Raw genomic sequence first — 24,549 nt, forward strand, 5'->3', positions numbered from 1 at the left:
CGCTCTGTCGCCCAGGCTGGAGTGCAGTGGCCGGATCTCAGCTCACTGCAAGCTCCGCCTCCCGGGTTTACGCCATTCTCCTGCCTCAGCCTCCCAAGTAGCTGGGACTACAGGCGCCCGCCACCTCGCCCGGCTAGTTTTTTGTATTTTTAGTAGAGACGGGGTTTCACCATGTTAGCCAGGATGGTCTCGATCTCCTGACCTTGTGATCCGCCCCTCTCGGCCTCCCAAAGTGCTGGGATTACAGGCTTGAGCCACCGCGCCCGGCCCGATCATATAGTTTCAAATAGCTAGGAGGAGGATATTGAATATTCCCAACACAGAGAAATGGTAAATGTTTGGGAAGGTGGATATGCTAATTACCCTGATCTGGTCAATATACATTATACTTATCAAAACATCATCATGTATCCCATGAATATATATAATTATTATGTAGCAATTAAAGATAGAATTAAATTTAAAAAAGAAGACAGTAAGTTGCTGGGGGTAAGGAGCTAGGGCAGGCTGAGGGTGGGAGTGGAGACCAGTAGGAGAAGAGGGAAAAAGAGTGAATGTTGGGACTGGGGAGAAGCAGGTGAGGTAGAGTAAGGAAGGAATGAGAGACAAAGAGGGCCCAGGGTGCTTGCTTCTGCAGCACATATACTAAAATTGGAAGGATACAGAAAAGATTAGCATGGCCCCTGTGCAAGGATGACATGCAAATTAGTGAAGCCTTCCATAATTTTTAGGGGGAGGCGGGGGGTGGGGAAAGTGAGGATGGTTAATGGGTACCAAAAGGAAAAATAGAAAAAATGAACAAGACCTAGTATTTGATGCTTGAGGGGAGGGATACCTCCTTTTCCATGATATGGTTATTATGCATCACATTCCTCTACCAAAGTATTTTATGTAACCCATAAATACATATACCTACTATGTGCACACAAAAATGAAAGATTACAAATTTAAAAAAAAAAAAAGAGCCCAGGTGCAGGAGGAAGGCTGTCTGGTTCTGTCCTGTCCCAGGCTCAGGCCCACTTTACCGCTCCCTCACTGGGTTCTTTTGGTCTGTGGGGAGCAGAGAAGTAGGGCCCTGACTGACAATTATCGGGTGAGGGTGGTGTGGGGGTGGCAGCAGCTGTTTGGTCCCTGTGAGGGGCCAGACAGCCAAGAGTCAGTGCTCCTTCCTCCTCTGGGGACACTCCCTCCCTTGCAGTGATGCCAGGGAGGTGCAGGGTCAGTGGAAGGGGGTTCCTCTAATCTGTCCAGGTCCATCAGCTGAGGGCAGAGGGCAGAGGGAATGCGACTCTGGGCCCCATTTTGTAACTGGCTGAAGTCTGACAGCTCACTGCTCAGAGGTAGAAAACAGAAGAAGAGAGGTGTGGAGAAAGGAAAGCAACTTTATTAAAATACTGGTGGTTAGGGTATGGCCAGACTCATGCCTTTGGAAGATCATTCCAGCTTTTTAGGCTGAGGGAAGGGTTTTAGGAAGAAAAAGGTGTGGGAAATAGGCAGGAGTAGTGGAAAGCACGTCCATGTATCTACTCTGTGGCCATCTCAGTAATGACTTGTGGGGAGGTCTGATTTGCATCATACTGACTTCAGCCCGGCAGTGGGGGCCTCACTGTTCCTAACTCTTCTTGAGTGGGAGGATCCTGCAGCTGGGTCTTTCTGCCTGGTTTGTTTCAAAGTTGGTCCCTGGAATTTCTAAGCAAGCTCATAATTAGACAAGCGTTCGTGGTTCATGGAAGTGCCTGCTGGGAAAGGAAGATGCTAAGAGTTTCAAAGTCTGCCTCAAGGCTGAAAGCAAGAAGGGAAAAAAAATGTTTAAATGCATCTTGAGGCTGAGATACTGGGTTACAAAGAATTCATCACCTGGGGCCTATCTTATGCTCACAATCTCCACGGCCTCAGGACAGGCCTGGGGCCCGAGAGTGCCACGTGTGAAGGCCATGTGCATCCCTGATCTGGGATGCCTTTCTGTGTGCCCAGGGAAGGATGTGACACATGCAGGCATGCCCGACCTCCAGGCAGCACCTGTTTAGGGACACAGCTGCAGCCAGGACAAGGGGCATTCTTGGCTGCTGCTGCATGGCCACAGTAGCAGCTGCCTGGCTGTTTTCCCGCATTTCGGGTGTGACGCTGATGTTGGGAGGTCCTAGTGGGGAAGAGCCACTCAGGGCCTCCTGTGCTCCTTGGTCAGCCAGGCTCTGTTCTGTCACCATCACCAGGCCTCGACCCACATCAGGCTCAGCTTCAGGGAGCCTCACTCAGTAACGCGTTTTGGCAGTTGGTCCAAGAGGTAGAGCAAATTTTAGAGCCGGGGCTCAAAGTCAAATTTATTTCAATTTATGAACGTGTATATGAGGGTAAAAAGAAAAGGTGTAGGTGGGGAGCAAAGGCAAGGGAGAGGAAGGGAGGAGAGACGAGGAAGTACCCAGGTGGACAAGGGGCCACCCCAACCAAGCAACTTCCTTTCTCATCATACGGATTAGGGGAGAGCGAGTTCTGGCTGTATTAGAAAGAAAAAAAAAAGGAGAAGTAGAAGAAGGATTTTTTTTTAAAGGTAAAGAAAGCAGGCCAAGAAATTACTTAAAGGCTTTCTGAAGGCCTCATAGCTCATAGTACTTGTTCCAAGTTATATAAGACACAGGGGAAGAGTTACAGGAAACATATGACAACTAAGCAGAATTCCACTCTATAATAATATTTTTTCTCATATAACTTCTTTAATCCAAGGATCTTAAAACACTTCACAAATTTGCAACAATTAAACCTCATGGCATAGCAGTGGGAAAGAGTGTTGTTTTGCTCATTTTATGTATAAGTGAGCTACAGCCCAGAGCTTTTGAAAGAAAATGTTTCCAGAGCCCGCCAATGAAAGTGGCCTGGGTCTGGGTCTCTCAGAAAGCCTGGGCGCCAACTGCGTGCATCCAGGGAGCTTCTGCTTCGGGGAAGGCTCTCCCAGCGGCCTGCACCTCGATAGGCAGACAGCAGATGGTAGAAAATGGTCGGCTGGGAAAACGAAAGGCTCTGCCGGCTTACAACAAATAAAGAAGCAAATGCACAAATAAAGAAATAATAAAAATATATAATAAAATATAATGTGTAATAAACATTTTTAAATAAAAATGTAAAAATTATAGTTCACTAAAATTTTACTCTTCTTTGCCTCATTTTATTCCCCTTTTGCTGTTATATGTACGTGAAAAAGCAGCCATTCAGAATGGTTTTTTTTCCCATAATGAGAAGGAAACTGGGGAGCTGTGTTTTTTGGGGGTGGTGAGACCATGGGCCTGTGTGCGTGCGTGCGAGAGGACAGGGGAAGTGGGGAAAGGGGAGAAAGGCCTGTGGAGAAGAGGACAGTTGCCTTCCTCACCTTGGTTGAAAGAGCCCTGGAAAATACTGATCCCACTTTTCCTTCAGAATGGTAGAAAGTATGAGAACTCTGTTGTGGCCTCAGGAACCAGGTCTGGCAGGTGGCACAACATGCCAGGCTGGCAGCTACAGTGGGGAGAGTGGATAGTTTGACGCCAGCACAGCCGGGGACAGCAGAATAGCCCACCTGCCCCACCACCTCCATCTGTTACTTGGACAGTTGACATCAGCACACAGGAAAGGCTGAGAGGAGGAACAGGGCCTTTCTCCTCAGCAAGCTTTTCCTTCAAGTTGAGCTTTTCCTTCCCAAGTTGTGCTTTCCACAACAAAGGATGCCTTGACCCTTCCTGAGGGTCCTGGGCTAGAAGGTGATAAAGGGCCTAAGGGGTCGGAAGTGCCGTGTCCTATTTTCCTCAGTGCCTGCAACTCACTTGATGTCTTTTCCCCTCAGTTTCTGCATTTGAAAGACAGGAATAAAGATATTCACCTCTAAACTCTCACGGATATTAGAAAATCTTCTCTTTCTTTCTTTCTCTTTCTTTCTTTTTCTTTCTTTCTTCTTTCTTCTTTCTCCTTCCTTCCTTCCTGACTTCCTCCCTCCCTCCCTCCTTCCCTCCCTCCCTCCCTCCTCTCTCTCTCTCTCTTTCTTTCTTTCTTTCTTTCTTTCTTTCTTTCTTTCTTTCTTTCTTTCTTTCTTTCTTTCTTTCTTTCTTTCTTTCTTTCTTGACAGACTGTCACTCTGTTGCACAGGCTGCAGTGCAATGGCATGATCTCAACTCACTGCAACCTCTGCCTCCCAGGTTCAAGCGATTCTCCTGCCTCAACCTCCCAAGTAGCTGGGATTACGTCTGCCCGCCACCACGCCTGGCTAATTTTTGGTATTTTTAGTAGAGTCGGGGTTTCACCATATTGGTCAGGCTGGTCTCAAACTCCTGACCTCATGTAATCAGCCCGCCTTGGCCTCCCAAAGTGCTGGGATTACAGGTGTGAGTCTATGCTATATTCATAAAAGACTTTCATTTTCTTTGGCCCAAAGAGCTGAAGCTAGTGAACCCCAACTATGGTGATACCAACAATTCCTTGCTATTTGATTGTGTCCAACATTTCGCAAAGTGCTTCCCAGAATCTGCTCCCATTAACCCGGGTTGAGGCCAGGCTTCACAGATATTTAACAGTCTCATGATAGCACTCCATTTGTTTTAATTCAAAGATCTATGGAAGGATGTCATTGATTTCCATTGAGCTTCTCCCCTAAACTCTTAGGGGTAATTCTAAACTATCACTAGCAGAAACTGGTCATGGCTGGACTCCAGTGGCCAGGATAGCCAGTTCTGGTAGTCAGAACTCACACAGGAAATTGTAGTGAATCTACTTTGTTTGAGTATTTCAGATGGGTTGTCAACATTAATAAAACTGCATAGCTAGTTCTACCTATCTGGCAGCCCAGTTCACCTGGACCTCTCAGGGGGCTGTGTTAGGGTCTCAGATCTTGTCATGGTGAATCTGGGCACTGCTTTTCCTTTCTTCTCCATTCCTCTCCTCATCACCCCCTCCTCCCATTTTCTAAATGCCAAAAGCATAAAGAGCAACGGAATCATACAAGAGAGCTTAATTTTGAAAGGAGGTGAGCTGCATAAACAGGGATCTTTGTGTAGTTCTGGAGAATATTAATATTCTGATCGAGTTTGTTGTAAATGTATTTCTCTTATCTCCTCTAACCTGGGGACAGTACAGAGGGAGAGTCAGGGAGTGGGAGGGGGCCTTGGGATTTCTGCCCAGGGTTACTCAGCAGGGACATGGTTTTCCTGATGTTCCAGAAGGGAGGGGAGTCCACTGCAAGCTCCACCATGTGTCCCAGTATATCATGTTGACTCATGACCAGATCTTGAGAAAAACTCACAGAAGTCAGGAAATTCCTGGCAAATGCTCTCATCTCACCCTCTGCTAACCCTGCAGGGAGAGCATAGGTAGGGTCACATCGGAGGACGTTTTTAAAAGGAAAAATCAAAGCATGTCTGTAGCTTCTGCATGCCTGTGGTGGGACAAAGAGTCCTACCAGGCCTGGCTGAAGATGCGGAAGCAGCTTCAAGCCCCAGTGACCAGGGGCAGCCAGCGCTGGTCTGTTTCTTCTTCTAGATGTTTATTTCTGCAAAAGTTTTTCCCCCTCTCCTTGGTGTTTTTTCCCCATGGGGAGCAGCATCTTTCTTTTTGAGCAAAGCCAAATGACCAAGGCACCCCCACCCCCTTCAATGGACAGGGCCAAATTTAGAGTTGGGGTTGCTCATTTAAGCTTTGTATATAATTGAACCTGGCACAAAGGGTTATCATTAGGAGGAATGGCATGAAATGAAGGAATGGAAAAGCTCAGACCCAAATTAGAAAAGATGTCCTGAGGGAGAGACACAGTGGCAAGGCTGGGAGCTCTGGTCTCAGAGGAATTCTTAGGAGAAAGGACTGGGCATTAAAAGTGCCTGGATGGGACAGTTAGGGAACTGAATATGGCCCTGCCATCTCTTGGGATTATTTGCTTCTAAGTGCAAGGGGGTGGTGGTAAGAGGTGGCAACAGACACCAGAGGCATCAGTTGTTAAGAGCCAGCGTCTGCTCCCAGGGCACCATGGAACGCCGAGAGAAACAGGATTATCCTCTTACCAGATGTTTACCAAGTGTGTTCAGGGTTAGGCAGTGTTACTTTATTCCCCAGGCAAATGGAAGGTGCTAGAGGACTCAGCCAGTTCCGCTGCCCTGCCACTGCCCTGCCACAGACTTCCTGAACATCCTTGTGAGAAACCTTGCTGTCTATTGCTTTGGGGAACGGAGCCATCACCTCCCTCCTCTCCAGATGGGGCATCCCCCTGCTTGGTTGCTTAGTGTGGGTTGGGGACTTGGCAAAGGGACACCATGGAACAAACCAAGGAGGCTTTTTCTCTGAGGTGCCTGTCCCGGCTGACACATCTGTCACCCTTGGCTCCTCCCGGAGGTCCTGGAGCTTGATGGTGTGAACAGGGCCCAAGTGAACCCCATGTGGCTGGGCGCAGCTTGCCTGTTCACCCTGCAGGATCACTCCTCCTACCTGCCTGTCCTGGCCATCCCCCCACTCCTCCTACCTGCCTGTCCTGGCCACCTCCCTGTTGACTCACATGGGAGCTGGCAGCAGGGGGCTGTGGTCGTTCCTGCTGCTCCTCGCCAGACTGTCTCTGCTCCCCACATTCCTGGTGGTGTCCTGGCTCCAGGTGACCCCGGCTTCTAATATTCTTGGGTTTGTTCAGACTATACAGCTGGTCCAACTCTGAGCTTCCTGGCCTTGTTAAAGCCAAAATGCCGTCTTTTAACTACCCCACTCTTTCCATCAAGTTCTTCAAGCAGCCCGAGTTTTACAAGCAAGATGACTCTTTTGGTGAGCTCTTCCTCTGGGGGCAGGGAACCTGGGTTTCAGTAGGGCCTGGACTGGCCTATATCATTGTTATTTTTTTTTAATGGTAGTTTTACAAAATAAGGTTCAAAGGTGAGTGACCCTCCAGGAGGAAGGATTAAGTGGGTTGACTTGGGAGCTGTTCAACCCTGGAGGCATTGCTAAGGAACAGAATCTATTTTGCATTTCGTTTTGTGAGCCAAAGTCAGTTATGGCATAGGAATAGCTTTCTCATGCTGTCTCTCTCTTTCACCATTCTACGAAAATATTCATGCCAAAGAATATGCAGGTTGTATAAACATCCCTTCAAAAAGCACATAAAGATATTATATATAGTCACATGTGTCTCCTTCCAAATGGGTGTGTTCCTAGAGATGCATAGAGATATCTTTCACACCCTATATGTAAAAAACAGCCAATTTAGGAATTGGCAGAGCAGCCTTGCCTAAGTGAGTTGAAAACTTTGGCTCAGGGCTCTCCAAACAATCCCATAAAACCCATGCTTGCTTTTATTGAATGGTGATGCATGAAAGACCAAGGGTGGCCAACTTGAATGAGGGCAGGAGCCAACGTTCACAGGATTGTCATAAAGGGTGGCAGGAAAGTTTCTTTTTATTGAAATTCAATCTATTCCTAGAAAAAAATGTCTTCTAATACTGGTTGGCTGGATGTCATTCTTACGTTCCCTTCTGCTGTAGCATCATTTGAGCTCATCAATGTTCAAGATATTACTTTTACATTTGGTCTTCTTGCCTCCAGCCTCACCCCATCCATTTCAGCCTCCACTCCACTGGCTGCCAAAGTAATCTTTTTAAAAGGCAAATCAAATCTATTACTTTCCTACTTAAAACCCTTTGGTGGCTCCCCATTGCCTGCTAAAGTTTAAATTCCTTAGCTTGGTAGACAAACTCCCTCAACCTTCTGTCCTTGTTACCCTTTAAGCCATTCCATAAAGTCCCCCAGCCCCATGCACGCTCCACTCCAGCCATTTCAGACAGCCTTTGAGGCCACAGTCTTCCAAGCCTCATGCATTTGCACATGCAATTTCCTCCCCAGGCATATGCCCTGGCCATATGAGTGGAACAGTGATAGCATCTGTGGTCAGAGCAAGGGGGACAGGAGGATGATGTGGTAGAGTGGGGGGTGGCACTTTTAAGTAGGGTGGCCAGAGAAGCACACTTGAGAAGGTGACTTTGAGTGAAGGCTGAAGAAGATGAGGGAGATAGCATGCAGATGTCTGAGGGAGGAGCATTTCAGGCAGCAGGAACAGCAAGTGGAAAGGCACTGAGGTGGGAATGTGCCTGGTGCCTTCAAGGGATAGTTGGAGCAGGGCGAGCAAAAAAGGGATGAGGTGTCTGGAAGCCTGGGTGAGGACCACGGGGCTCTTGACCCAAACGCTGGCCGGTGTTGCCAGTGGGAATGAGTGACCTGAGCCAGCAGCTTGACTGTGAAATGCTTGGAGGTTGCAACACTTTGTTTATAATGCAGATGAGTGTAAGAGTGGTTCTGAAAGTGTCAGGCTCTAGACTTTACTTTCTCCCAACCTGCATCCACACAGTCTCAACAAAGCCATTTTAGTAGAATTTGACACCCTGATGACTAAAAAATCAGACATCTTTGAGGAGGCATTCATGTTTAGTTAGGGTTCAGGGCTGGGTAAGTAATCCTCATCCTCAGGGGCCTCCTGGGGTGCTTAACCCATACCTGATCTATCATGTTCTCAATATCAATTTGTTTTATCAGCTCTTCCCATTCCCATTGTATAAACATTTATGGTAATGCCATATATAGATCTTTCAAGTGCTTGGACAAAATTGTGAATTAAGGTGTCATACTTCTCCTCCACCTTTTTATTTTGGTAAAATATACACAACATGAAATTTACTATTTTAACCATTTTTAAGTATACAGTTCTGTGGCCTTAAGTACATTCACACTGTTGGGCAAGTATCACCAGAACTTCATCCTCCCCAACAGAAGCTCTGTATCCTTCAAGCACTAATCCCTCATTTTACTTTCTGTCTCTATGAATTTGACCACTCCAGGAACTTCATACAAAGGAAATCATACAATATTTTGTGTGCTAACTTTTGTGACTGGCTTATTTCACTTGGCAGAGGTCTCCAAGTTTATCCATATTGTAGCATATATCAAAATGTCCTTCCTTTTTAAAGCTGAACAATACTCCATTGTATGTTGGTGACACATTTTGTTTATTCTTTCATTCATGGATGGACACGAGGGTTGTTTCCACGTTTTGACTCTGGTGAATAATACCGCTATGAACGTGGGTGTACAGGTGTCTGGTCTCACTTCTGTCTCTTCCCTTCTTTTAAGGTAGTCTTTGAGCAGAAGCACCTCTTGACTGCTTGAATCCATCTGGATGGCTGCCCTTCTCACTTTTCCTGACTTGGCTTTGTTAACTCAATTGATGATGAAGGCTGTTTCTGATGAGCTCAACCCTCAGCCTCCAGAAAATTAGGCTCTGAATGATATATACAGAAATAAATGTGTGATGACTTTCCTAATGTCACTCTTTGGGAAATCACTAGCACTGCTGGAAGCAGAGACTAGGGATTTCCCCAGGGCTGGGCCTTCTCATTCTCAGATGGTGGCCCCTCAGGGGTCAAGGCCACAGAAGATGGCCAGTATTCAGCCTGGGGGAGTCAGTGGGCACATCCCAGCCAGGGCTCCTGGACATCTCTTTGGAGGTCCTGGCCCGCTGACTGCAGCAGAGCCTGGATGAAGCCAAGGCCGTGCTTTCAGCCACCCTTGGGCCAACCCACCCCACTCAGTGGCTATAGACTGCATTGCTACTCTCAGGCAGCTGACCTAAACAGCACTTGGACTTGAACAAACAAAATTAACATTGCAAAAGAAACTTATATTTAAAAAATCGCATGCTTTCAAAATAGAGGATGCCCAAATATGAGAGAGAATGGAATGAACTGAACAAACATGGGTGTTGGAATCAGCCAGATACAGATCAAGACATGAGTCTTATCAGCCATGGGGTTTGTGCAAGCCATCTAAATTCTGTGAGCTTCAGCTTCCCCATTTACAAATGGATATAGGGTCATTAAATGAAAAAAAAAAAAAAAAAAAAAAAAACCCTGAAACTTGCTTTTATTGAGCAACACTTGTTGCATATTGGAATCACCTGGAAAGCTTTTAAAACCTAGGATGCCTGGGTATGACTCGTAGAGATGCTGATTTAATTGGTCGGGGACACCGATAGTGTTTATAAAACTCCCCAGGTGATTTTAATGTGCAGTCAAGGTGGCATATAACTGGCCTAGAGTGTAGAAGACCCTCCTCAAATGCTAGCTCTCCTGAGTCCTCCTCCCATGCCTGCAAAAACTCTGGAAAGCACATGCCCTCCCTCACATGGAATAGCCTTGGCATCAGCTGCCTTAGTTCATATCACAGCTCTGTGCCAGTGACCAGGGTTCTTAACATAGCCAAGCTTCAGTTTCCTCAATGGTACGATGGGATTGACGACAGAAACCACTTGTAGTTTTCTGTGAAGATGAGAAGAGATAACACATGACTTGGAGTTCGAGAGTACTCAATCAATGTCAGCTCTTACTGTGAGCATGATCAGCGTCAAGTCAAGAATCCCACCATTTCCACTGCAGCCAACCCTTCTCACCCCCTCCCTCCCCAAACCCCAAAGCAGAGAAACCAACCCTCCTGTTCCCTGCAGAGGGCTGGTCAGTTCCAGCTCTCCTGCTGAGCCACGTTCCTAGGAGATGCCTGGTGAGAACTTGGGATCAGATTGAGTCAGAGGTATTTGTAGACTTGACTCACCAGGTCTTAAAACCAGAAGATTGCCTTGTGGGTCTCATGACGTTCCTGGAAAATAAAAGAAGTGAATATTATTGGGCTGAGTTCATCAGACACTCAGCCCTCCCTTTTGTATGCCGGTGGTTCTGAAGACAGCAGGCAGCAACTCAGCCAAGTCTGAACCATCAAAGGCAATGGCCTGGTTGCAGTGCTGGGAGATGTTGCTTCTCTTGCAGACAGATCTGTTCCTCTTTCCATTCCTCTTCTCCTCCAGTCCCCGAAGGCTATAGACTTTCTCCTTCCTTCAGGTTCCTGGGAAAATGTTTCTGAGAGCCGCCTCTGGTGAGGTGTGTCAGAGCTGAGCTATTTTCGAGGGCTGGGTGTGAGCTGGGAAGGGGCCACCCAGATTCCAGAGAATAAGAAAGGGAAAGTTCCCCTTCTGGAGCCAGGATTTCTGGAACCTTGCACTGAAGCAGCAGCCAGGTAGGGGACCCATTTCTCTGAGACCTTCTTTCCCCACACCCCGCCACATCCCTAACAACAATCCCTAACAATAGTAAGTCCTGTTGTTTCCACGTCCCAACTATCTCTAGAATCTACTTTTCTGCATCTCCAGAGCCACAACCCTAGCAAAAACCACTGTCATTTTATAATTTCTCACCTGCAACTGCAACCTCCTGTTTCTACTGTTTTTATTCTGTCTACCCCTGTCCTCCCAACCTGCCACCAGCAGACAAGTAAATTTTTCAAAATATAAAACTGATCATGACACATACACGCATATGCACATTTAAGCTTAATATCTTTTCAAAGCTTCACATTGCTCTTGGGATAAAGGCAAAACTTCTAACAAGTCTGACAAGGCCACATATATCAAGATTTGGTTTGGCTATGAGTGACAGAAAACCCAAGTTAATAAAGGTTTGAATAGATAAGATTTTCTTTTCTGTGTGAAGAGTCTGCAGTTCAACCAGCGAGGATTGGCATAGCAACTCCTTTAAGTGATCGGGGACTCAGACCACTTGAGTTATTTGCTCTGTCATCCTTAGTATGCAGTTTTCACTTCACAGTCCAAGAGGGCTGCTTGAGTTCCAGCCATTGCAACCAAATCTCAGATCACAGGAAGGAGGAATTGCACACAGTACTTCTACTTGCATCCTTCTGTGCAGAATTTAGTCACATGGCTATAGGTAGCTGAAAGACAGGCTGGAAAATGTAGTTTTTTTCCCAAGTGGTCATAGCCCAGCAGAAAAGGAAGAGGAAGGGGAGAATCAATATTGAGTGATAACTGACAGTGTAAATCATATAGTACTCCTCTCCTGAGCATCATTATGCCGCATGCCTTCTTCCCTTGGCTCTCTGCACTCCTGTCACACTGGCTTTCTCCAGATGTCCCACATATTTGCAATACTCCCTCCTGCCATAGGCCTTTGCTCATGCTCCAGTGTTCTCTCCTCCCTCCTACTTAATTACTAATCCTTCAGAACTCCATTCAAGCAGAGTTCCCTGGAAGAACCTTCCAGAGGTCAGACCCTCCTACTTAGAAGGGATTTTTTATCCTCCTCTTCTATGTTTAGCTTATAACATGTAGATTCTGTCACTGTTGCAATCACACATTTGTTTCGTATGATTATTTTCTGCCCTCGTGATGAGGACAGAGTGTAGGCTTGGTTTTGTGCACTATGGAGCATCCTGCCTGGCACACAGTTTGTGCTCAATAAGCATTTCTTGAATGAATCAATGAATAAGTTTAGATATTACCTAAAATGTATTAAAGGGGGCCAAGAATTAGGCAAAGGATTTTCCTGGGGCAAGTCATAGGGAGTGGCTGAGAGGGGTTGGGAGATGCATTCTAAATAGTCCATCCAAATCTAGAAGGCTTTAGGTGTGGCAGAGAAAGTGTTGACCTGGAACTCCGAAGACCTGTTTTCTGATCTCAGCTTAGCCATCAACAGCTGGGCCACTGCCTAGAGACAGAAATGGTCAGAGGTTGGGTATCTTTTGAAGGTAGAGTTGACAACAATTGCTGGCAGATTGAATGTGGGAATTGAGGGAAAGAGAAGGCTCAAAGATTAGTCCTGAGTGTTTGGCTGAACACACGGAAGGCCATTTACGGAGAAGGGGAAGCCAGTGGAAGGAATAGCTTTTAAGGAGAGGGTCTGAAGGTCTTATTTGCAAATGAACCACATGTTCCCATAGCCAGGTGCACACTTCAACTCTTCCACAGAGGAAGCCTAAGCCCCGGGCTGGTGGGTGTCAGCGGTGAATACCAAATGGATGTCAAAAAGGTTGACTGAACCCCACCCCACCCCGCCCCCCAAAAAACGCCCAGACATCTGGCCTTTCAAGGTGCATAGTTACCAGTCAAGTTATTCAGCTCAACTCAGCAACACGATTGAAGAGAAAGTGGTCAGAAGACCTTGATACCAGGTTTGGTAGGAAGCAGTCACTTTGGGCTCAAAGGTCAGTGATGAGGGAAGGCATGTCCATGCATGGTCACTGCAGAAATCTTTGAAAATTCGGAAAATTACAATCCCAGTACATGCCGAACATGCCTAACATCACCATCTATTTTCTCCCAAGCTTTATTATACACATTTTCCTGTAAGCAGTGGCACTCATCTGAATAATGTGATGTGGCAATTTCCCTTTCTCATTAAACAGTATCATACATGTTTCTAAGTTGCTTTCTAGAGAGGTGTACTGATCTACTCAAGTAGAATCGGTGTATTAGAATGCTTCTCTCCCGGCAATCTTTTTCACAATGAGCGTTAGCAAAAGAATACTTTGACAAGTTTATAAGTGAGAAATAGTAATTCATTATTATTTTAATTTGCAGGTTTTAAAATATTTCTAGAGAGCCTGACCACTTCTCAAATGCTTGTTAGTTACTTTTTTTTTTTTTCAAGTGACTTTTGCAAAGATATTTCTAGGCTTGGAAGAAACCAGAATAACCACTATTTAGTTCAATCCCACTTCCTTCACCTCAAGAAGTAGTATCTCTCCCCTCAGAAACCAATCATATGTATGAGGGAGATAGGGGTGGCTAAGCAGAGAGAAAGAAGTGCTATGGTGGAAAGTTTGCACTCCGTTGCTGGGTGACAACGGCTCATACTCCAGCCTCTAGTCCGCCTTCTTGCAAATGAGGGTGAAAGTTTTATAAGCAAATCAGTGCTAACTATAGCTGATGGGTGTCTGCTGTGCAGCTCTTTTGGATTTCTGCCCTAATCTGATCTGCCTTCTGGGTTTTAATATGCACAGAGAGACAATCTGACTTGGTGAGGTCTGCACCCCTATGTGCACTTCATTGACTCTGTGGGAGGACAGAGAGCCCACGGCCTGATCTGCTCCTTCAGGCAGGGACTCTGCCTGGTTTGGCTGTGTCTTAAAATATAGTTTAGCACCTGGCACACAGTAGGTTCTTAGTACATATTTGTTCCATGACTGAATGATCAGGATCCTGAAGGGATAACTAGGAGAGAGGAGACACTGTTCTCTCTGTTCTCACTTCTGTTCTCAGCTGTGTCACCAAGCAGTAAGTCACTTTCTCTCACTGGCCTCTACTTCCGCGTTTTAAGCAATTAATCCAAATGGCAGCAAAGATTCCTTCTAACTCTGAAATTGTGTCAAAACATTTAACCCAACTTTGCTTTAGTTTCCTCATCTATGAAATAGGCAGGATGAAAATGTCAATCTCCTATGAGGGTACCAGATAAAATACAGGATGCACAGTTCAATTTGAATATCAGATAAACAAGAAACACATTTTGTAAAGTAGAAGTATGTACCCAATATTGCACGGACTCGATAAATAACCGGAGTGCTGAATGACCAAACAACATGCAGCTGGATCTGTTTACTGCATTTAGAGTCGTGTTTCTAGACTGATGATGATTACATGGTGTTCAGTTGACAAGTATTTATTAAGCATCTACTATATGCCAGGCACTGTTGAGGCCCTGGTGATACAGTGGAGGATGAAATAAGCAATGTCGCTGTTTTCTCTGGGCTTAAATTCTAGCTAACAAGAAAAGTACACAAAATGTCATGTAGCCATCATGCTCAGAAGGCTAGCAAAGCGGGCTAAGGGCCAGAGACCATGTGGAGGGCTGAGAAAGGGAGTTCTGAGGAACTCAACTCTGCACCTGAGGGCCCCCAACCTCCACACAGACCTGTGTTTGTACAGCGAGACTCTGATATTATTTTGTAGAAATCCCCAAAGATGCATAAAAATGTCATTGATTCAAAAAGCTCGTGCACCAAATTCGGGATAAAATGAGCAGTTGCTTGGATGGAAGAGACCTATAAATCATTTAGCCAATTTTAGCTGAGCTAGGGCTGCAACCAAGTTTCCTGACAGCCAGGAGAAAGTTCTGGGAGGTGATGTGGCTTGTGAAAACGGTGATTCTGATTTTCAGTTCTGTTTACCAGTGTGGTTGGGTTAAGTCTTAACAACTTTTTTACATGTTTTAAAGTTTGAGCTGAAACAACAGTGAAGGGTTTCTCTTTGAGACATCTTGACACTCACTAAGCTAGTGTTCTTTGGCTCAAGGTTTTGCTGGGGCCTATTAAGTTAATGGCTGTAGAGGTCACCTTTCTTTCTTTCTTTTTCCTTTTCTTTTTTTCTTTTTTCTTTTCTTTTTTTTTAGATGGAATCTTGCTGTGTTGCCCAGGCTGGAGTGCAGTGGCACAATCTCAGCTCACTGCAACCTCTGCCTCCTGGCGATTCTCCTGCCTCAGCCCCTGAGTAGCTGGCATTACAGGTGCATGCCACTATACCCAGCTAATTTTTGTACTTTTAGTAGAAACAGGATTTCACCATGTTGGCCAGGCTAGTCTCGAACTCCTGACCTCATAATCCGCCTGCCTCAGCCTCCTAAAGTGCTGGGATTACAGGTGTGAGCCACCGTGCCCAGCCGAGGTCACTTTTCTTATACCTCAGGTAGCCTGGAGAAAACTCAGCATCATTGCTATCACTACCTTTATGATGGCATTAGGTCTCTAAGTTGCTTCTACCCTAGAATATTCTGTGCGCTTCCCTCTATTTCATTTTACACATTGGACTTCTATTTGGTTTAATATAGAGGTTTTTTTGTCTGCTATGAGAATTGGATATGTGAAGCTCATTAATATTTCTCAAGTAAAACTAGAGAAAACAGTTTGTGGAGTTTCTCCTTTATCATTTTCAATTCATAGTGGTTGAGTTCTTAGAAGCAGCCATGATTCTTGGTCTTTAAAAGAAGATAATCACAGACACCTGGGGAAATGTAGTTTTGGTGGAGGAGAGGCAGTTCTGTGAAAGTCAACAGCAGAAAGTACCCATGAGCTTTTTCTTTCTCTGTTTTTCTTTTTGAGACAGGGTCTCACCCTATTGCCCAGGCTGGAGCATAGTCGTGTGATCATGGCTCACTGCAGCCTCAACCTCCCAGGCTCAAGTAATGCTCCCACCTCACTTCCTGAGTAGCTGGGACTACGGGCATATGCCATCATGTTTTTTGTAGAGATGGGGTTTCGCCATGTTGCCCAGGCTGGGCTCAAACTCCTGGACTCAAGCAATCTACCAGTCTTGGCCTCCCAAAGTGCTGGGATTACAGGCGTGCGCCACCATGCCTGGCCCCATGAACTTTTTCCGTCAGAGAAGCTCTCAGGCACATTGCTGGCTTTTCCTCAAATGCTGTCACCTGAGGAATAATTGCCTCTCTGATCCTCTCAGACACAATTCCCACACAAACTGGACATCTGGGGCCTGTGAGCTCTGTGAGAACGTTGTTGGACACTGGAGTTGGGAGGGATGAGGGACCAACCTCTCCCCAGATGACTAGGGCTTCTCTGAGTCTGAGCCAGACACCAGATGAAGGAACAGCTCACCCATGACGAGGGTGAGAGCACACATGTTCACAGGCAGCGGGGGATATGTTTACTCACTGACTCTTTCATCAGGTCACCCTCCCCAAGATAATAAGCTGAGGTACTCAAGCAAGTTCTGCCTTTGAAAAGCTTGGAATCCCCAAAGGGCGGGGCACCAGGGTGGGCACCCAAACTGACAATGCAGAAAGCCAAGCGCAGACGATTCTAGCTGGAACCAGGAGAGAAGCCTCCAAACCTGGCTCCAGTAAAACTCAGAACTGTTTCCAGGGTGAGCATGGACCGTCTCCCCAAAGGCGGTGACCAGGGTGGCTGAGATAGCTGAGTTAAGGTAGCTCGCATTCATGTGGCTCCTTTGATCTGAGGTTGGTAAACCTTGTTACCATACCCAGTCACAAAGAGCTGCCACCTGCTTTCTACCTGGAAGGAAGCTCAAGGGATTAGGGGAGAACTAACAAAAGTCGGTCTGTAAAGTGCTTCCAGATTTTTAAGTGCGTCCACTGTGAACTTAGATCAATGCTTCAAGCTGCAGACTTTTGAAGGCAGGATGATCCGTCCTGAAGGGTTCCAGAGGCCATTGGGTCCAACCTTCTTATATAAATGGGAGGATGAAACCAAGTCTCCAAGGAGGGATGGGACTTGCCCGAGGTCCCAGGGCATTTTCCGGCAGAGCAAGAATCAGCACTAAGGTCTCCTGGCTCCCGGCCCTGAACTGTTTCCCCTCCACCCTGAGAGCCTCCCTCTGCTGGGTCAGTGGCGGGTCATCTGTTTAACACAGTTCTGTTTTCGGCCATCTTGGGGAAGGCCCTTCTTTTCATAGTCTTCACGGGCTGTCCTTGGCAAGATTGCCTCCAAATAAGCTGCAGCACGGTCCCCTGCCTGCACCTCCCTCTCTGTCTTCACACCCGTGCCACCTTTGGAGACCCAGTGGAGAGCTAGGTCAGGATGCCTTCTTGGACTCGCTGATCTTCTCTGCCCCTGAGTACCTAGGCTCTGTACCACACCCTCTTCACTTTGTTCTCTGGTCATTAACTGCTCATGTAACCCACTTTTCCTTACTGAATTGCAAGCTCTGAGGGGTAGGAAATACATTTCCACCTTCTCATTCATTTCAATACCTAGCATGGAACTGGGCATAGAGTTGGCGCACAATAAATGCTGATGAGTATGCATGCCTGAGTGACTCTTGTTTTCTCCCTGACAGATTCGGAGCCCAGTACCTTGGACTCCCAGTCTTCGACCACCTTGTTCCTCTCCTCGGAGGAGCCAGGCCCCTCCACCGCTGCCCTGCCTTCTCCCTCCTCCTCTTCCTGCGAGCCCCAGGCCTTTTCCCCAGGCCCGCCAGTGCTGCCCCCGCTACTGCCTCCGCTCCCCTCAGCCTCGGCGCCCCCGGGCTCCGGCGCCTCCCGGCGCACAGGCCTCTACTCAGTTGTCGCCTCCTCCCCGGAGACCTCCACGCGTCTGGTCGAGTGGCTTCCTGGCTGCCCCTCGACCACCTCTCCCGGCACACGCGGAGATGACAAGGAGCGGCCGCTGCCCGTCCTGGCACCGGCCGAGGGCCCGGAAAGGAGCCGCGCCCCGCGCCCCAGCACAGCGGGCAGGGAGGAGGGCACCGTGGACGCGAGTACATCCCCGCCGCCCCGCGCCCGGCCCGCCGCTGTGGCGAGCTTGGAGGCCCACGTCGGGGACATCCTGGTGGAGCTGCGGACCATGAACGGCCACTTGGACATCATAGCGCGGGCTCTCACCAAACTGGCTTCGTCCCTGGGGCCCCAGCCTGAGCCCCTGCCAGATGCTCCGGATGCCAACTAATGGAGCTCGGCGAGGCTGGGCCGCCCCGGGGCCAAGGCATCGCGTGCACCAGGCATCCCTGCCTGTCCTTCCCCAGCAGCGAAGCTGCGCCCGGCGGAGGAGCGGTTGCTCTGCGCAGCTGCCTAGGGGAACGCATGGCCCTCGCGCTTCAACGTGAAACAGACCCGGTTGCGCCTCACACCCTCCTCCTCGGCTCTCTCACGGCAGTCCCTGCCCCGGCTTCCTGGCCCTTCACATGCCCTTCTCTTGTCTTGATCTCCTAGCAGAAAAAGTGCCTGGAGACGGCGGTGGCACCCTGCGAAGTATGCTTAGAGAAACACTCTTTCACATCCCATTCCTGTGACTTCCGTGTGGCGTGGAGGGAGAGGAGCTCAAAGCATGTCACCAAAGCAGCAGCGAGGCCAGCTCCAGCCTTCCTCCCTGGCGGCGTTGGTGGGGCATCCATCTCTGGTGACGTTCACAAGTTTGTTTGTTTTTAAAATCGTTTTTGGAAAAATACTTTTTTTCTCACAACCACATTTCAAGAAGTTTGGAAAATAGAGAAGTGAAACAAAATCTGGTGTATTTGGGGAAAAGGGGGGTATTTAAGTCTTTCTTATGAATAAGAAAGTATTTTGTGTAATAAAAAAAATTTTATATCCACTTTCTGGGCGTTGGGCTCTCCCTGCCACGTTTCTTCCTCTGCAGGGCCCCCTTCTCTCTGTGCTTAGTTGCTTGTCCCAGCCCTCCTATAGTCCTTGAGTTTCTGAACTTTTCTCATACTCGTGAAGTATAACCTTCTTTTTAAATTTGATATACTTTATTTTTTGTTAAGAGACAGTCTTACTCTGTCACCCAGGCTGGAGTGCAGAGGCACAATCTCAGGTCACTGCAGCCTCTACCTCCCAGGTTCAAGTGATCCTCCCACCACAGCCCCCTGAGTAACTGGGACTACAGGCATGAGCCACTGCACCTGACAAGAATAGGCTTTTAATGGTTCTTCTGATTATTTCCATATCTCCCAGATCTCCATAAATTTGATAGACCCACTCCTCTCATTTGGACTGAGTGGAAACCAAGTTCCAGAGTGACTGGGCAATAAATATGGAGGAAACAGTATCCCCAGCCTCTACTCACTGCCAGAATGACCAGCTTCCCCAGCTGAGACAACCAAAAAATGTTTCCAGGTATCGCCACTGTCCCCTGGTTGAGATCCACTAACCTATGTAGAATTTCAAAAATTTGGGATGACCCTTCTCCAGAATCTGGCTTTCCATGGTGAGGCAGGGCTCTTCTCCTCTTCCTATTAGAATTTTAATCAAGTGCACTTCTTTGCTAGAAGCAAACATGCTATGCTGCTCTTTCTTCAGAAACAAACTAAAAGGCTGTGCACGGTGGCTCACGCCTGTAATCCCAGCACTTTGGGAGGCTGAGGCGGGTGGATCACTTGAAGTCAGGAGTTCAAGACCAGCCTGACCAACATGGTGAAACCTTGTCTCTACTAAAAATACAAAATTAGCTGGGCATGGTGGCGCACGCCTGTAATTCCAGCTACTCGGGAGGCTGAAGCAGGAGACTTGCTTGAACTCAGGAGACGGAGGTCGCAGTGAGCCGAGATCACGCCATTGCACTCCAGCCTGGGCCACAAGAGCGAAACTCTGTCTCAAAAAAACTCTATCTCAAAAAAAAAAAAAAAAAAAAGAAAAGGAAAAAAAGAAACAAACGAAGGGTCTGAGACCACATTGCACAAAATAAAACCCTACTTGCGAGCACTTGTAGGGCTCACAGCTGGTGTGCTGAGGCTGGTAGAGTTTGTGCAACTCTAGTGCCTCACAGACTTTGATAAGCAGGAGCTGCGTGGAGAGCTAGTGAAAATGCAGGTTCTGATTCAGAAGCTCTGGAGCGGGGCCTGAGACTCAGCATTTCTAGACAGCTCCAGGGAGACGCTGATGCTACTGGTCCAAGACACACTGTGAGTAGCAAGAAAGTAATGAGGGGTTGTCTGCTCTGGAATTCCTGCTGATTGGAGTTGCCACTGTTCCCCAGGAACTTCTGCTTGTCTTTGTACCCCACAGCGCCTAGATTCCTCGACTTTAACCAAAGCTTTGGTGGTTTTTTTTTTCAGAGTGTGTTAGCTCTGGCCTCCTACTTCTAACAATATTCGAGTGAAGTTCAAGCTAATTCAACAAACATTTATTGAATGCTATAATGCTGATGCCTCAGGGGACACAAGATGAATCGGATAAGGTCCCTGCCCTCCCGGGCATCCCAGCCTAGTGTCTCACACAGGGAGGGATTATCAACAGTTCCAGTGTGTAAGCAGTTTCAAAGGGGTGGAGACAGGCAGCAGGGTGTGGTGAAATTAGTATTCTCAGGGAGGCCAGGCTTCCTGTGGTTTGACTTTGGGAGTGTTCTTTAATCCCCCTGAGCCTCAGTCTCCTAATCTGAATCAAATGGAGATAACATCGCTGTACCGCAGTCAATCAAAATCAGACATGAATGTGATGGGCTTGGTATTCCGGAAAGTGCTGTCCAAATGTCCTTTTATGGTTATCGAGTTATTGCTACATCCTCTCTCCTGAGTCCTGTATCATTAGGAGGCAACCCTGGTAGAGTGAGAGTCATAGACTCAGATCTGAGCTGAGCTTCCCCCTTCTTTTCTTCAGGAGAAGAATTGATGGCCCAAAGTGACTGTCCTGCCCTGTGATCTACCCTTTAGCTGAAGAAACAGCAAAACTGGCATCGACTGCAGCAACTGGGAGCATCAAGTTTTTATTCATTTGTTGATTTGAACAGTATTTCATTCTGATTTTAACTGACTTCTTTTGCATTTGATTAAAAACAATAATAAAACACTGAAATCTTTCAAGAACAAAGAGGAGCTGGCCTATAAATCCTAAATACAGATATAGTGATTGAAACCATCTAGGTAGCTTATGAATATAAAACTCACCTAAAGTATCATCCACCCCTAAGAGATAACCACTGTTAATATTTTGGCAACTATTCTTTGAAACATTTGTGTCTAAATACAAATACCTATGCGTGTGCAATTTTACTTCACTGTGATCATAGTAGGCCTGCTGTTCTGTAGCCTGTTTTTTTTTTTTTTAAATCTTGATAATAGATGATAGAAATCTTTTCACTTAAAAAACAATGTTATATGTGGAGCAAAATTTGCTTAACCATTTTTTTATTTATGCTTTCGATTTGTCACTATTATATGCAATTCTGTAATGAATCTATCTGAGCGTACATGTTTTTACTCTTCTGTAATTATGCTGTGTAAGTAAATTCCTAGAGGTATGATTGCTCGGTCCAAGGGCATACACTCCTAACTTCTTTTTTTAGTGCTGCTGTGGCTTCACCAAAGTTCAAAAAGGGGAAGTGAATGAATGGTAGGAGGAACACTGGGGTCTTGGGGTGACTCCATTTAAAAACTTTGAAGAAGGGAAATAAAAACAAAGCTATCTTCTGAAGATTAAACTTTAAAATCAGCACACAGCAGGCCAAAACAGAGATGTGCAAAACCATGCTGAAGAGATGAGTCATGGTCACTCAAGTGGTGTGTGAGTCTGGTCAGGAACCAGAAGCCCTCCTGGTTTTTCACACTGAGGGGGTCTAATTGAGGAATCAGAAACTGGGTGATGGAAGGACTGGAGGAGCAGTGGCAGTCAGGTAAGGTTATCCGAAGACTAGCGGCTGCAGAAAAGCGCCACCAGCTGCGGACTGGAGGAGCCAAGGGGGAACGTCTCCTTGGAAACCAGAATCGCTGTGATTCCAAGCCATGGCTGTAGAACTGAGCTGCTTCAGCAGGAAGCCAAGAGCAGCACTGCTAGGCCAAAGCCCCTGCCACTGCAGCCACTGCCACTGCCACCCTTGGGTGTCAACAGCAGTGTCATAACTGCGTGAGACCCCACCAGAGGCCAGCAGGGAGGAACCATCCAAGGTTTTGGCAGTGCCTCCTCTTCACAGAACCTCACTGAAAGCCTGTTGGAGGGCGTGTGGGAAATGCAGCGTGTGGAGGCTCACTGTGCTATGCTAGAGCAGAGCAAACAAGGCTGGGAATGCAGCTGACAGCGAGGAGGCAAATGATCAGTGCAAGTAGTACTGCGGGTCAAAGCAGTGGGATAGCTAAAGAGAGCAACTGTTAGAGAAGGGGCATAGCAGCCACAGAGGCAGTGAAGATGGGGCACCACAGAGTGACATGGGCAGTGCTCATGCCAGCAGAGGTGGGCTTGGCTCTTTGGAACTAGCCACAGGAAGAACCCTGTGGTGATCGCCGCCCTTGGCTCTCAGTCTATGCCATGAGAACATGCTATGGGAGACTGGCCCAGAGAAGTGGCTCTGCTGCAGAGCACAGACAGATGGGGTTTCTGAACCTTCTTGGTGGAGTGCTAGGCCCTAGGCAAGGGCAGGCTAACCAGTGTGCATTGCCATTCTGGGAGACAGGAAGCCAGCCTGCCCATGAGGCAGATAAGTCTTAGTCTTTTTGTGCTGCTATAACAAAATACCTGAGACTGGGCAATTTATAAACAACGGAAATTTATTTCCTAACAGTTCTGGGGGCTGGGAAGATGGAGGAACCTGCACATTCAGTGTCTGGTAAGGACTTGGTCTCTGCTTCCAAGATGACCCCCCTTGTTTCATCCTCACATGGCAGAAGGTGAAAGGGCACAAGGAAAAACATCTTGCCAATTCCCTCTAGCCCTTTATAAGGGCAGAGCCCTCATGGCTTAATCACTTCCCAGAAGGCCCCACCTCTTCATACTATCACATGGAGTCTTAGGTTCCAATATATGTATTTTGGAGACACAGACATTCAAACCATAGCCACATATCTCCCAGGGGCTGGGCCTTGGCCGTCTTCCTTTACCAAAAGGACACCTGCACAAGTATTTATTGGGTTCCTATCAGGTCCCTGCCCTGTGCTATGTGCTTTACATACAAGATCTCATTAATTCCTTGCAGTAACCCTGTGTGCAAGGTTGGGAGGTAGGGCCTATCACTCCCATTCCACTGATCAGGAAACTGAGGCACAAAAAGGTCAAGTGACTTGCCCATGGTCATAGAGCTGGTACCGAACAGAGACAGGATCTGTTTGTCTCCAGGGCCCTGGCTGTACCACCACCTGGGGCTGCCTCTCCCGTTGGACTTCCTCTTGGTAGTAGGTCAAAGCCCTGGGACTGTTGAGCTGCCTTTGGCTAGTGGGTCTCCCGCAGGTGGCGGCAAAGTTGTTCTCTGGAAGTAATAGGTCTCCGAAAAATGAGAAAATGCCCGGCAACTAGAGTAGAAAGCTGGAAAACAAAGAACCTTACCAATACCCTCATCCCCCATCAGCCACAGCATTAGTGTCGTGCGGGGAGGGAGAAAGAAGGGGCTGAAGCAGAGGACAAGGTGCAGGAAAGAGGAGGAGAGAAGCCAGCAGGCTATCCAACTTGATGGCTCTGAAGCACCAATGAGCCCTAGGCCCTTTAAGATCAATGTTATTAATCACGTTCCGTGTACAAGGTGACTTGGCTGTTACTGTGTGTTATCACCCTTTTCTCTCATCCCCTTAGACCAGCTGACTTCGACAACCAACTCTGCATGAGAACTAGAAAATGTGAGGATTTCTATACGTCTCTATGGTGACTGTATTAGTATCCCAAGGTCCAAGGGCATTTGCTACCGAATTATTACTAAGCCTCCTAAAAAGCAAGGTCCCCACTACTCCTTTGCTCAAGCAGGCTGATTCTAACCTTTGCATTCATGGATGCGGCTGGCAGGATGCCCGGTGGGCTCAAACCATTTCCATAAAGTACATGTGCAAAGCCCCTGCTGAGAGACACCAGGAACATCTTTCAAGGCTCTCAGCTCCAGCTTCTTCCTTCAAAATGCACAAAGTACTGTTTCTAATGCCCATTTGGTCACTGGAGGGTGCTAATTCTCTGACCCAGCCATTTCTTCTGGAGCAGGCACTGTATCCTGTCCATCCTGTCCCTGTAATGCCCAACACCATCTAGGCGTGTAGCTGGTACCCAATACATGCTGATGGAGGGAGCAGTCCCTGGGCCCACGCTGGCAGCGGTGAGCTCCATCTCTTACTCCCTGAGGGATGCCTGGGTTGCCTGGAGGGAGATGAAGACCTGTCCGCTGGCCAGTCTGGCTGTGGCCCAGGAGGGAAGGTCATGATGACCTGTCTCCGCTGCAGCTTCCAGGCCTCGCCTTTGCTTGTTTTCTGGGAGCCTCGGTGTCTGCCCACAATGGCATGGCTCCTTCGAGCTGCCCAGATTCTTGGCCTGGTGTGCGGGCTGCATGGCTTGTTTCCATGGTGAGCATGGCAGGGGTGGCTGG

General features: G+C 47.5%; 1 protein-coding gene and 1 non-coding gene across 2 annotated transcripts; both read left to right on the plus strand.

Moving 5' to 3' along the window:
• Positions 1-621: 621 nt before the first annotated feature.
• On the plus strand, positions 622-728 carry LOC126953959 (U6 spliceosomal RNA). Its single transcript, XR_007725429.1, has one exon. It is a non-coding gene; the product is annotated as a U6 spliceosomal RNA (small nuclear RNA).
• A 4,609-nt stretch (positions 729-5,337) lies between these two features.
• LOC126953012 (uncharacterized) lies at positions 5,338-23,894 on the plus strand. The gene is made up of 3 exons (XM_050788267.1): positions 5,338-5,478; positions 17,627-18,697; positions 20,880-23,894. Exons 1-2 carry the CDS (start codon positions 5,389-5,391, stop codon positions 18,134-18,136), a joined length of 600 nt encoding a protein of 199 aa, XP_050644224.1. The 5' UTR covers positions 5,338-5,388; the 3' UTR covers positions 18,137-18,697; positions 20,880-23,894.
• The last annotated feature ends 655 nt before the right edge of the window (positions 23,895-24,549 follow it).

The sequence above is a fragment of the Macaca thibetana genome, chromosome 4 (assembly GCF_024542745.1).
Source record: "Macaca thibetana thibetana isolate TM-01 chromosome 4, ASM2454274v1, whole genome shotgun sequence".
Classification (NCBI taxonomy): Eukaryota; Metazoa; Chordata; class Mammalia; order Primates; family Cercopithecidae; genus Macaca; species Macaca thibetana.

Coding starts and splice junctions, on each gene's coding strand:
- LOC126953012 (XM_050788267.1), top strand. CDS start 5,389: ATGCCTGTGGTGGGACAAAGAGTCCTACCAGGCCTGGCTGAAGATGCG. Junction 5,479..17,626: donor ACCAGGGGCAGCCAGCGCTG/GTCTGTTTCTTC, acceptor TCTCCCTGACAG/ATTCGGAGCCCAGTACCTTG.